Raw genomic sequence first — 14,272 nt, forward strand, 5'->3', positions numbered from 1 at the left:
TTTCAGACAGGTTGAATAAAATGGCGTTTAATTAAATTGTTTTTTTTTGGGGGGGGGGGGTATATTGCACTCATGGACGCAATAACTGTCACATAGAAGATAGCGTACATGGTTTATTATTTTAAATGAAAGAAGTATATCAAACTCTTAAGTTTATATGTAACACGGTAGTATTTGCATTTCAGAATTAAGCTTGCTCTTATGTGTACCCTACTTAAGTAAAATTGAATGTATTTGAACAGTGTGATTGGACAAAATACAGTATCAACAGAACATACTTTCCAAAACTGAAGGATGAATCAGGTGTAGAAAAATATGAAACAATTGTACATACAGGTGAAAATGAATTTTTGAAAAGTATAGTAAAAGAACTTCAGTTCAGTGTTTATGTAGAATATTTGGCAGTGTTAGAAAGTTGTGCAAATTCTAAAATTGCCAACATTATCCACTATGGCCATGAAATACTGCCGTGCCCCCTATAGCCTTATGTTGAAAGAGTACTTGTTTAATCAAACGCTTGGTAACGTATAAGTATTACCAGGAAAATAAACATCTTTAAATCCAAGTTGCATTGTAATGTTATGTACATCGGGAATGCCATTGCTGACTTTACAAACGTAAAGGCCATCAAATGTGTAGACTGGATTATTATCATCATCATTGAAATCAAACTTAAGTAAATTTATTGCATTGTTTATCGACCTGAAACTATCTATCGACATATGTTCCCAGTTTGAAAACGTGTAATTATTCGGAAATCCAGTGGCATTACAAAGAAGTGAAGAATTTGGAAGTAGTTCGACATGCACTTCAGGGGCATCTGCAAATACAAATTATAAAACTTGCATAAACTTATAACATTTGTTTGAATCTGCTAATGTTATAACAGTTATATCAATTTAAACATGAACTAACAATATGAACATTTGTTATTATCGGTTTATAAAAGATCGCTTTATTTCATTAGTAATGTATAATAAAAAATAAGATATTTTTCTTCCGGAAGACGATGTTGTGGAATTGAAAATTGCGTCACAAAATGCGTAAAGTTTGCAATCGTTCTAAAATCCACCTTGACTGGGTTTTTTTTTTTTTTGGGGGGGGGGGGGTAATATTTTCGTCGTTTTCGTTTGTTTTCTCGGGCGTTGTCAGTTTACCTTCGACTAATGAGTAAAACATATCTTTTTATATCGTCATCTTATCTATGACTGGATTAAAAGCTTGCATGACTATCCGATTAACGTGCCTCAGTTACAGAATATATAAATTTCTCACAACGCAACAAAGTCTATTTTCATACGAAAAGTATTTTTTTTATCTTGACCGCCTTTTAGGAAACATCTACCTGATAACGAAAGAACAGGAACCAGTATCACAAAAACCTATATCAAGTTTCATTTAAGAGAAAGCTGACGAACGCTTTGCGAGAACATTATGATGATGCCATCCTCCGGGGGGTTATTTTTACAATTTTTCGGCTATCTAAGAAAACAATTTCGGATAGTGAGTTGAGATAGCGCTCTTACCACCTTTGATGTTTTTAGATAATAGTAGAATTCGCGGCAAAATCGGTAGTAATATTTATTTATGCCTTTGATAGACAACACTCGAAAAAAATACTCAGATTGATAACTGATATTTGTTGTTTATTCCTATGTTATATTTTTACACCACTGTCCGAGGTTACTGGAGGGTTGTCGCCTACAAACATATTTATCGCACCACTTTCAATGTGTGCCTATCCTAGACCTAATTGAGTGGTAATAGTTGGTTCATTCCTGTTGTTTGTTTCGTAATTTGTTTTGTTATGAATTTGGTCGTAATTTTAATCAATTTTGTTGCATATTTTTCATGTTGAGGTCTTTTCTAGCTGAATCTACGAAATGTTTCTTTTCATTGATGAAGGCTGTGCGGTTGCTTATAATTAATTATATCAACTTCATTTGAACTTTGATAGAAAATTGACTCATTACCAAACAAACCATATTTATTGATATGTATGTATAAGAACATTTAACAACATGGAATAAATCAAAATGGCAGAAGGTGGTGCTCTAACAAGAGAACAAGGGACAATTTGTCTTCCCATTTGTAAATTGTACTGTTTTTAACGGTAAAACACCTTTGGTATTGTTTTGCATGGGTAATATATTCCAACTCGTACAGTGTGCCCGTGTCTGTAGTGACGTTCTTGATTTTTTTAAGGTTATTAATGTATTAATCATGTTAATGGTTAATTATCAAGTCCTGGGTTTCGTTACTACAAATTGAATTCAAAACCTGTACTAAATGTGTCCCTGTAGAATGCTTATTTCAAACGGAGTAACATAACTTTTACGGTGAAGATGTTTCCCGAGCCCAGCAATTGAAATAACAGACTTTTAATCTAAACGTTTCCTATTCATCAAATGTAATCAACTCTTTGAATATTGTTTTCTTTTTTTTATTGGTATACATATTAATGTTGTTAACAGTAAATTGAAATTATGCTTAGTATTATTGTTATACACTGTGACATATGCACTGTTGTGTTCTATAATCTATTGGGTATCTATACTTTGGCATTGTGCCAGGTCATGTGTATCCCTGAATGTTAATGACGTCTTTACACATCATGCATTTGATGGTCGCTGTGTAGTGATTAATCATTTATTTAATGAATGGCTATTATTTCTTTGAATTTATTGAACCATAAAATTAATTTTTGACTCTTCAAATTGAATAATCCGCGAAGCGGATTATGTAAAAAGTGAAGAGTCAAAAATTAATTTTATGGTTAAAATTAATTTTTGACTCTTCAAATTGAATAATCCGCGAAGCGGATTATGTAAAAAGTGAAGAGTCAAAAATTAATTTTATGGGTCAATAAATTCAAAATAAATTATTGCCATTTATTATAAATAAATTTTCTATCAAAAAAAAGGCTCAAAGAACTTTTTATATTACTTATATTAACAATAACAACGTACGTACACACATGTTGGCGTATGAATACACAACGTCAGAGTGGGCGTGTCGCCATAAAAATTGACAAAATTGAAAATAAAACTAATACTCTTTACCAATCAGTAGAAAGTAAATACACCAAATTTATTTATTTAGTCTAAGACACATGATTTGTTTTATCATTTGTTATTGGCTTTGAACTAGTTTCAGTAACTGAGAGCACTTTCAAATCTGTACGTTGTGTCTATTTTGTTGTTATGGGTGTATAAATACGACAACCACTGAACATCAGTTTCCTGACTTAGGACAGGTGCATACAAATGCAACGGGTTTAACCGTTTTAATAGGTACCAACATCCATTTTTACCTGAAACAACAGTGTAACATCACAACATAGAAAGACAAAAATATAAAATATCAATTGAAATGGCTTAACCTAACGACATGTTAAGGGCATACGATACAGTTTTGATCCCGTATTTACATTTTGATAAAAATTTCCATATAGACTATTTTTTTACCTGATTAAATCAAATATGTAATAAAAAATATACCTTCATGTGCTACTTTTTGAGTAAAATGAGGTCGAAATTTTGTATATTTGCTCAAATTTCGGATTTGTGGCCGTATTTCCCCTTTCAAAAGAAAGACATAACTTTTTTGTTTTAAAATATAAACACAATAAACCTATTTCTCGTATCAAACATAAACTAAAAGAACTAGCCAAGGAATTTGTTTTTGTCCCGGCAGATAAAGCTGCTAATAATATTATTATTGTTTGACGTAAATTTTACATTGAGGTTCTGAAAAAGGAAATCACCAATTCACCAACATTCCAACTGACTCCATTTTCAGAAAACGAAATATGTAACAAACATAAACTTTTAGCCACCGCTTTACAAGCAGAGCCAAATTCAATGAAAGTCCCAACTATGTATTGGCTTCCGAAGCTACACAAAACCCCTTACAAATATAGATTTATTTCGTCTTCAAGCCATTGTTCAACTACTAAATTGTCTATTCTTTTTACCAGCATACTTGGTACAATTAAAAACCTGACAATAAATTGTTCAAATAAGGCCTTCGAAAATAGTGGAATAAATTACTTTTGGAGTGTCAAGAACTCGTTGGAAGTACTTGATAAATTGCATGCATATATTGGTGATTTTGAATCTGTTCAAAGTTTTGATTTTTCTACCCTGTATACCACATTGCCTCACATTCTCATTAAGAAAAAATTCACACACCTAATTAAATGGGCATTCAAAAAATCAGAATGTGAATATATATGTTCAAACTCTTTTAGGTCATTTTTTAGTAGCAATAACAAAAAAACTATGTTAATTGGACATGCTTTGATACTATAAGTATGCCCTTGAATTTTTACTAGATAACATTTTTGTTCGCTTTGGTGATTCCGTATATCCTCAGATTATCGGAATTCCAATGGGGACTAACTGTGCACCACTTATTGCGGACCTGTTTTTGTATTGTTATGAGTTACAATTTATGACAAAAATAAGCAAAGACCCATCGAAACAACATCTGATAAACAAATTTAATAATACTTTTAGATATTTGGATGATATTTTGGCTCTCAATAATGACGACTTCAGTATGTATATTAATGAAATTTATCCTGTTGAACTTACTTTAAATAAAGCTAATACTAACAATGACCACTGCCCTTTTCTCGATCTTGATATCTATATCACTAATGGAAAGCTGAATACTAAAATTTATGATAAAAGGGATGATTTTTCATTTCCTATCGTTAATTATCCGTTTTTAGATGGTGACGTTCCCTTGTCACCATCTTACGGTGTTTATATATCTCAACTTGTACGATTCGCTCGTGTATGTAACAATGTTTTAGATTTTAACGAGAGAAATTTATGTATTACTGAAAAATTATTACACCAGGGTTTTCGATATCACAAACTAGTCAAAACATTTACTAAATTTTATCATCGGTATAAAGACATCATTCGTAAATATAGCTCAACATGCAGATTTCTAATACGTTCAGGTATTTCACATCCAATTTTTTATGGTAATATTCTTTATAAAGCACAAAGGTGTCAGTATTCACCTCAGAAACTTACAAAACCTTTGAATAGACTTATTAAGAAGGGATATAATTAAGATACTGTTGTCAAGTCATTAAAGATTGCATATTTTGGCGTTAATATTGAGTCACTGATAAGGTCTTTGCATCGGAACTAAACACATTTATTCTAAAAACAGTTGTTGGCATGACACGGGTTATGTTCTTCTCATATATGTAATGATGGTATGATACTAAACCCCTAACGGGAAGGATTGTGCCTGATGTTCATATGATGAAATCATAATCTTTCAGTCAGTTTAATTGAAGTCTGGAGCTGGCATGTCAGTTAACTGCTAGTAGTCTGTTGTTATTTATGTATTATTGTCATTTTGTTTATTTTCTTTGGTTACATCTTCTGACATCAGACTCGGATTTCTCTTGAACTGAATTTTAATGTGCGTATTGTTAGGCGTTTACTTTACTACATTGGTTAGAGGTATAGGGGGAGGGTTGAGATCTCACAAACATGTTTAACCCCGCCGCATTTTTGCGCCTGTCCCAAGTCAGGAGCCTCTGGTCTTTGTTAGTCTTGTATTATTTTAATTTTAGTTTCTTGTGTACAATTTGGAAATTAGTATGGCGTTCATTATCACTGGACTAGTATATATTTGTTTAGGGGCCAGCTGAAGGACGCCTCCGGGTGCGGGAATTTCTCGCTACATTGAAGACCTGTTGGTGACCCTCTGCTGTTGTTTTTTTATTTTGTCGGGTTGTTGTCTCTTTGACACATTCCCATTTCCATTCTCAATTTTACAAATTGTTTTTTGTTAAATAATTTTTTTTTCTGTATTTTATAAGATTCTTAAAAATTTACACATTTTTTATTCAGAAATACCTCGTATTTATCAAATGTTCATGAATGTAGAAAAAAACATCATTTTTGGCTGTATATTTATCAACTTTATAAAAATTGCACTATTTACGTTTTCATGAAAATTGGCACACATAATCTTCTCGCGTGAACAAACCAAATGGCATTTTAAAAAAGAGGGGTCCATGAACTCGTTTTCAAGTTAGATAAGTTTGAATGCAGAAAATCAGTCCAAAACTGAATCTGTTCCCAATAAGTCATAGTTTGACGTCGCGAAAATAACAATTTACGTCAGCAACGTCATTACCTCCCCTGTAACTGTATCGTATACCCTTAACACGGTCAAGTGAACATACACTGAACGAATAAATTTGATCGATGACACAATGTAAATACAAAATCAATAAAATCGGGAGTGAGATGTTAAACAATATCACCAAGACAACCATAACCTTGCATAAAATGCCACCAGATAAAATAAAGTACATAAGTAAATGAAAACAATGTTGTTTTAAGTTATACAGTAATAGAGAATAGAATTAATTATTACATGTACTAGATAAATAATTTTGTTATTCATAGTACGAGAACAGAAGTGAAAATTAAAGTAATACCAAGAACTTATCAAAGTACATGTTGTAGGTGTAAATTAAAAATAAAGAGACGACATATAACACTAAAAAGTAAACATTAAATAACGAAATAGAATTTCAAATTGTATCAACAGGTCAAAAATAGGTCGCCGTGCGGCCTTCATTAATGAGCAAAGCCGCAAAGTCAGTTATAGAAGACCCCGAAATGACATATGAAAAACAATTCAAACGGGAAAACTAACGGCCTAAAATCAACTAAAACACGTCGCGGTATTTTCACGTCATTACCAGTCAAAGAGGACAAGGCACCACCCGCAAAGTAAATAGGGATTAATATAAGTTGCAATAACTTGTTTCACAATCCACTATAAATAAATATGTCTAAGCTAAAGAGGACTGTGCAATGCTATACACAAAGGTATTGAAAGGCAGTTGGGAAGTAAGAGGTTAACCTCTATATAGAAATCAACGTGGAAGTTTTAATTTGCTGATGACAAAATCGATATTTGTGCCAAATTCAAAGATCCAATGACAACATTGGTAAATTAACCTTTACTAATTAGTTTCGAGGTTCGATGAGTTCACATAGTGATTTCCGCGTAATTAGTTCAATATTACCGTAACATTTATGTGATGTGAAAAAACGTTTTTAATAAGTTTTCTACTGGTACAGTCTAATTTACTAATCAAGTCCTTGTATCTACGAAAGAGTTTGGTAAACAATTAAACTTGATACGCCCGTTGCTCTTTTAACTTGTCTTTTATGCTTTAAATGAATTTAAACTTGTCTTTTATGCTTTAAATGAATTTATATGATCAACTAGAAATATATATAGAAATCAAAAGGGATGTTACATTAATATATTCACCAAAGTTTCATAAAATCCCCCTTTTTTAAGTATAAAAATTCATTACTTAAGAAAACGTAAAATCTAAAATTTATAAAAATGGAAAGGGAACTCATGTCAATAGATATAAACAATTTATCAAAGTTGCATAAAATTTTGTGAAAGTGTTAGTTATTGTCCCAAAATTGGAAAATCCTCCCTTTTTTAATTCATAACACGGAAATGTAAAATCTAAAATTTATAAAAATTGAAAGGGAGCTTGCATCAATAAATATAAACAATTCACCAAAGTTTCATGGACATTGGTGAAAGCCTTTTTGAGTTATTATCCGAAGTGTTGAAAATCCCCCTTTTTTATGAATAAAGCCCCATAAATCCAAAACTTAAAATCTGAAATTTATAAAAATTAAAAGGGAGCTTACACCAGTAGATATAAACAATTCACCAAAGTTTCATGGACATTGGTGAAAGCCTTTTTGAGTTATTGTCCGAAGTGTTGAAAATCCCCTTTTTTTATGAATAAAGCCCCATAAATTCAAAACTTAAAATCTGAAATTTATAAAAATTGAAAGGGAGCTTACATCAATAGATATAAACAATTCACCAAAGTTTCATGAACATTGGTGAAAGCCTTTTTGAGTTATTGTCCGAAGTGTTGAAAATCCCCCCTTTTTTTATGAATAAAGCCCCATAAATCCAAATCTTAAAATCTGAAATTAAAAAAAAAACGAAAGGGAGCTTACGTCAATAGATATAAACAATTCACTTAAGTTTCATCGAAATTGGTGAAAGTGTTTTTGAGTTATTGTCCGAAGTGTGGACGACGGATGGACGGACGGACAACGGTATACCATAATACGTCCCGTCTAAAAGACGGGCGTATAAAAATTATATATGTCAACAGAATTAAAAGGACCATCAAGGTTGCACTTTGTAAATACAGCTGTTTCTCAAACCACGCCTCTTTTGGGGAGATTTAGAATATTCATAGATAACTAATTTTGATACATACTGGTTCCGAGTTCTGATCTGTTGGTTGTATCTCATAGACACATAACTTGGGAATATTACCAGTAAATATACATGTGAATATTGTTATATTGAAATTTGTGGTATCCCTACGAAGTCGAGGTAAGGGTAGTTAAGACATTTAGTGTACGTTTAAACTCGGGGTTCGGGGCCTATAAACGTTGAAAATATGCCGCACAGCCCTATATTTTGACCTTTGACCTTTCAAAAAAATAGAAGGGCAAATGAACTTTAAATTTAAGGATATGATTTTTTCAAAACTTGATAATAAAATTGGTACAGTTTTAGTCGTACAGGGAGTTCCTATGGGAAAATGCATTGTCAATATTTACAGAAATGCAACCTTAAAAGCAGGTATTTTGTTTTAAAGCTTCATTGCAAGAGTTAATAACGAGCTATTATGTGTATGTAAGGGTTTAGGGTTTTATTGTTCGCTTCAGTGTTCCTATTCTTTTGTTCGTTTGTTTTCCTCTTATATTTCATGTGTTTCCTCGGATTTGGTTTGTGACCCATGTTTTTTTTTTTCTCTATATCGATTTATGACCTTTGAACACCGGGATACTACGGTTGCCTTCGTTTATTATTTGCATCAATTAAGAAATAGTTGATGCAAGCTACACTTTATTGTAGTTTTAACATGGGTATGCATTATATTATATACGTGATTATTTTTACCCTAGCGATAGACTACAACAAAGTATAGATTGCATCAATTATTTCGATTTTGATAAGTACAAGAAAGGTAATTTCTATGTCCGATCTGATTAAGTGTAGAAGGCTCTTCCGTGACTCTCCCTTTTTTGTTTGTAAACAAGCAAACGACTGGCAATGTGATTTTTCATGAGGAAGGAGTTTTGAACAGCCAGCATTAACGGATGTCGTGTCTAGGTCAAATATGTCAATTTCTAATTGCTCATTACAGTCATGATAAATGAATTAGTAACAACATTAGCATCATTTGAGAGTTTGGAAATGAAATTAAATGCATGCCAAATTGATAAAATTCAATATTATGCAGTATAGTAGTCAATATACGCATACGTAAACAAATAATATTGGATTTAGAGCATGGGTTTATCCACAAAGAGAAAGAAGCAAGTCATATTAGAATGAACGACAATGGGTTTGACAAGACGTTGACAATGTGATTATATTATAAACTATAACATGTATAATATAAAAAAAATATTATGATATCGGTTTTTGAAATATGAAGAATTATTTTTCAAACCTCGAAAATTCGAATAAAACTTTTACCGTTGCTTTAAACTAAATGTTCTAATGATAAAGCAACGTGAAATAAGACCAAATAGTAAATTTCATACTTGGTATCGTTTCTTTTTTTTATCCTATTACAAAAGTCATCATAATGTATCTAATGGTAAATTAATCGTTTCTTTTGTTGACTAGTGTAAAGTTGCAAAAGACAAAATTTAAGAGATAAAGACTTACACTGGACACTTAGCTTTATTTCATCAACACCATATCCAATTGCATTTTTGACCTTGCACTGATAGACTCCATCTTCTCTTCTTGATATATTATGTATGTAATATTCAAAGTCACGTTGTATGATTATGTCATTGTGTGTCCATATAATAACACTTGGAGCTGGGTTAGATTCATATACACAGGTTAGTCTAACTTGATCAGATTCTCTCAACAATGAAGATTGGATCATATTTACTTTCATTTTAGGCGAATCTGAAATAAGCATTTCTATTTTACCAAAACTATTTGAGAACTTGAGAAAGAGGGCGAATTCTAAATATTTAATGGTATTATTTCAGCAGTGTATACTAAGGTTCCCTTTCTTCAAATTATATGATGTAGCATGAAATGAATTTAGAATCGTCTACTCTACGTCAATAGAAATTGATTTTTGATTTTTAGGGACGACACCGTTAACAAAAGTGTTTTTTATTCATACTATGTTATCAAGTATTACAATTAGCTTTTACAGTTTGCAAGGGTGGTATTGAAGATGAATTTCATTTCTTTATTGAAAGTTAAGCGTTAAAATTTAATACAAATATACTCCAGTGTAATTTAACTATTTTAATTTTGGAAATACCACTTCCCCCACTTTAGTAGCAATATACCAACTTCACCTGCATACAGGATATACATTCTCAAATTTATTCGGTATTCGAAAGCTTGCAGTTCCTACTCAAGACTGTTTTTAACGTCACCAGAGTCTGAACAGAAAGTTGATGAATCAATTTGAAAATAAAATATTTTGTCCAATGAAATACATAAAGGCATATATAAAAACTCCGTCAGAAAAAAAAAACATAATGTTTTTTATGCTTTCCTCCTTCAACCCAAACAAACAACGAGAGGTTTACCTTTCACTTGAATGAATCGGCGAGTATCTCATGTATTTAACATTTATTGGACCATTTGGGCAATGCATAAATGAAAAGAGAAACAAGAAGTTGAATTGCAATATTTTTACTTATTCAGAGTAAAAATGTTTCTCATACAAAAATAAACAATATATAATATATACATATACATTTCCAACAAGATAATAACAGAGACATATAATGTATTATATGTCTCTGATAATAATGAATGCAAAACATAAAACGATAATAAAATAATACAGAATACAATAGCTTGGCCTAGGAAGGGGTCAACTAAGCCAAGCCATATAAAGATATAAAATGATAAATGTAACACATGCTACATAAGCATACAAAAAAGAAGATGGTAGCCAACAAACTTAATAAACTGGCGCTGTCTTGAGTTTAATGGATGTGACATCTTTAAATTATATAGAGAACGTTTGAGGGTAGATGGTCTAGTAACCAATTGCCAAACTGGCGACAGAATTGCGATAGTCGCGCCACTTAGTAAACCCTTACCTAGAACACTACTTATAGGCAAATACAAAGCTTTAGTTTTACATCAAGGGCAAGACAATCATACAGGACAATATGAAATATCTTGCAATAAATGCCTTCAGAAGGGACACAAATATGCACAATGTCCTAACGATTGGGTGTGTCGTCAATGCCATAAAGAGGGACACCGGCAGGCAGAGTGTGATTCTCCTCTTAGTGAAGTTGATGATACACATGACCAAAATTCTGATGGCGATGAAACTGGAGTAGATAATCAAGAGCCACAATCCAAATCTGTACCGCAACCAGACGAAAACACAGTCAGCCAAATATCTATGATTCCACTAGAAAAAAAACAAACATCCACAAACATAAATACCAGTGTAGACGAAAGTGAAAAAGAAAAAAAAACAACTGCAGAAGAGACACTAGGTGAAAAAAATAAAGGGCCTAAAAAGAAAGTCGGGATAAGAAACCCAAGAAAAAATGCACCACAAGGAGGTATTAGCCAATATTTCCATGGAACACCTGGTACTGTACACCCTGAAAATCATACGCCTACAAATAAGACCGACAAAAGAAATGCGACGACCCCCACAGATGAATACCAAAAACGTACAGGTCCTGCACAAAAGACAAGTAAAAAGTAGTGCAAGACTGTATCATATTATAGTTGTATCAAAATTTATGCATTATAATATTTAAAAAACAAATGTACAAAATGTATATAATTTTTATTATTTTTATTATAATTATTGAAAAAAAACAAAAACATGAATGTGATGTGATTACAGATTGCATACATCCAAAAAGAAATGACAAATTGAAAGTCAAAGAAATGTTTGTTGTGAAAAAGGAAATTATTCCTATATGGTATATATATGCTATAAAAAGCACAATAGAATCTTCTTTTTCTGACAGAATCATAATTCTTAATATGAAGTTGATAATTAATCATTTTTTCCAATACTTATTATTCCTTGTGAAAATAATTAAAATATTCACTGAAAACGCATTTGTTATCAAATGTGATAGCACGTATCGCAAATCTTCGCTATGTGCAAGATGTATAGCAAGGGAAAGTCCAATTCTATTTTTAGCCAACCACTGGCCATATATAGTAACACGTGTTCACACAGTTCTAGTATTCCAATGTAAATCCATGAATAATACGTGCAGATTTAAAGTTTCCAAAACACATGGATTACGTATTTTTACACATCCACTATCACATAAATTTTCTACCAGGTCAATTAAGAACTGCATGTGGCATTTAAATTCCTCACAGGTGAAATTGGGTCAACCTATTTTTAAAGGCAAGGTCGAACACCGACTGAAAATAGACAATAAAACAACAATTAGTACAATGTCACAATATTATGAGATACACATCAATAGCATAGTTTACAGTTTGTATATGGATTGCTTACATAATGAAATATGTTTTATTAAATTAACAAGTATATGTAGAAGGTGTATAATATATGGATTTACAAAAATGCTTATTGACTTTGAATATATTATTATTATGTTGTTAACATTAGATTTGGGTAAACATTGCATTATTATTAAAACACTTATGACAAATAATGAGTGAAACTGTACATATATGTTCATTGAATTGTCAGGGACTAGGATCAAAAGATAAAAGACAAAGACTTCATATGTGGATGAAGCATCAACATTGTAATATTTTATTTATACAAGAAAGCCATTTCACTGTTAATTTAGAGAAAGATTTGAATGAAGAATTCAAAGGTGATATATATAATAGCTATGGTAATTCACAATCAAGAGGGGTGTCAATTTATATTAATGAGCAAATAGAATATAAATTTATTGATAAATTTCAAGATAAAGAAGGGAGAATAATTTTGCTTAATGTAGAAATTAAAGATAGCATTTATACTTTAGTGAATATTTATGCTCCAAATTTACCAAAGAACAGAAATGTTTTTTTCAAAAAAGTAAAGGATATGATATCAGAGAATAGCTTAGGGATGGTAATTGTTGGTGGAGATATGAATGATACACTATCAATTATTGACAGAAAAAAATACAGCGCAAATAAAAAAACACAAAAACCAGTTAACAGTTTAAAAAATCTAATTAAAACACTAAAGTTGATAGACATTTGGAGAGAGACACATAGTAACAATACACAATTTACATGGAGACGCAAAAACAATATAAATGAAGCCTCTCGCATAGATCTCTTTCTTATATGCCCAGAAATAAGATCACATATATACTCAGCAGATATAAGACCTGCACTTATATCTCACACAGACCACCAAGCTATATCACTAAAGTTGAAAGGGAGATCACAATTAAAAGGGAAAGGATATTTTAAAATTAATAACAGCATTTTGGATAATATTGAATATAAAAACATAATAAATGGCCTAATTCATAAATATAAAAACAATCCAAAACTTACCAAAAATATTGGACACCATTGGGACTTATTCAAAATTGAGGTCAAAGAATACACCATTGAATACTGTAAAAGAAAAGCAAAACAGAATATAAGTGAAATACATGTATTGGAAAATAAAATTAAAAAATTAAATGAAAACATTAATAAACATTGTAAAGATGAGGTAATAAAGCATTTTCATGAAGAATTAATTAACAATGAGAATAAATTAAAGAAGATATATGAAATAAAAACAAAAGGAGCTCAAATCAGGTCACGAATTCAATGGGTAGAAGAAGGGGAAAAAAATACTAAATTCTTTTTAGGTTTAGAAAAAGCTAGACAAACAAGAAAAACTATAACTGCACTAAGAGATAAAGAAGGAGTGATACAAACTGACTCATCCAAAATTTTACAATTAGAGACAGAATTCTATAAAGATATTTATAAAAGTACAAATCCAGATATAAAATCTATAAATGATTATATTAATGATACAAATATTGATCATAAATTAACAACAAAAGAGAGTGATATTATGGAAGGAAAATTAACTATAGATGAATGTACAGATTCACTATTTAAGATGAAATTGAACAAAGCACCTGGAATTGATGGTTTAAGCGTAGAATTTTATAGAACATTTTGGGAAGAATTAAAAGAATTC

The 14,272-nt window shown here is 31.2% G+C and overlaps 1 protein-coding gene across 1 annotated transcript in view; it reads right to left on the minus strand.

Annotated features, from left to right (window-relative positions):
* The window catches only part of LOC139523487 (nephrin-like), a 43,578-nt gene that overhangs the window by 10,907 nt on the left and 18,399 nt on the right, over positions 1 to 14,272 (minus strand). Inside the window, exons 4-5 of the mRNA XM_071317549.1 lie at positions 9,790 to 10,041; positions 539 to 820 (exon numbers count right to left, since the gene is read on the minus strand). Of these exons, the coding sequence (XP_071173650.1) occupies positions 539 to 820; positions 9,790 to 10,041 (534 nt within the window). The remainder of the gene's footprint in view (positions 1 to 538; positions 821 to 9,789; positions 10,042 to 14,272) is intronic.

Source organism: Mytilus edulis, chromosome 5, assembly GCF_963676685.1.
Source record: "Mytilus edulis chromosome 5, xbMytEdul2.2, whole genome shotgun sequence".
Lineage (NCBI taxonomy): Eukaryota > Metazoa > Mollusca > Bivalvia > Mytilida > Mytilidae > Mytilus > Mytilus edulis.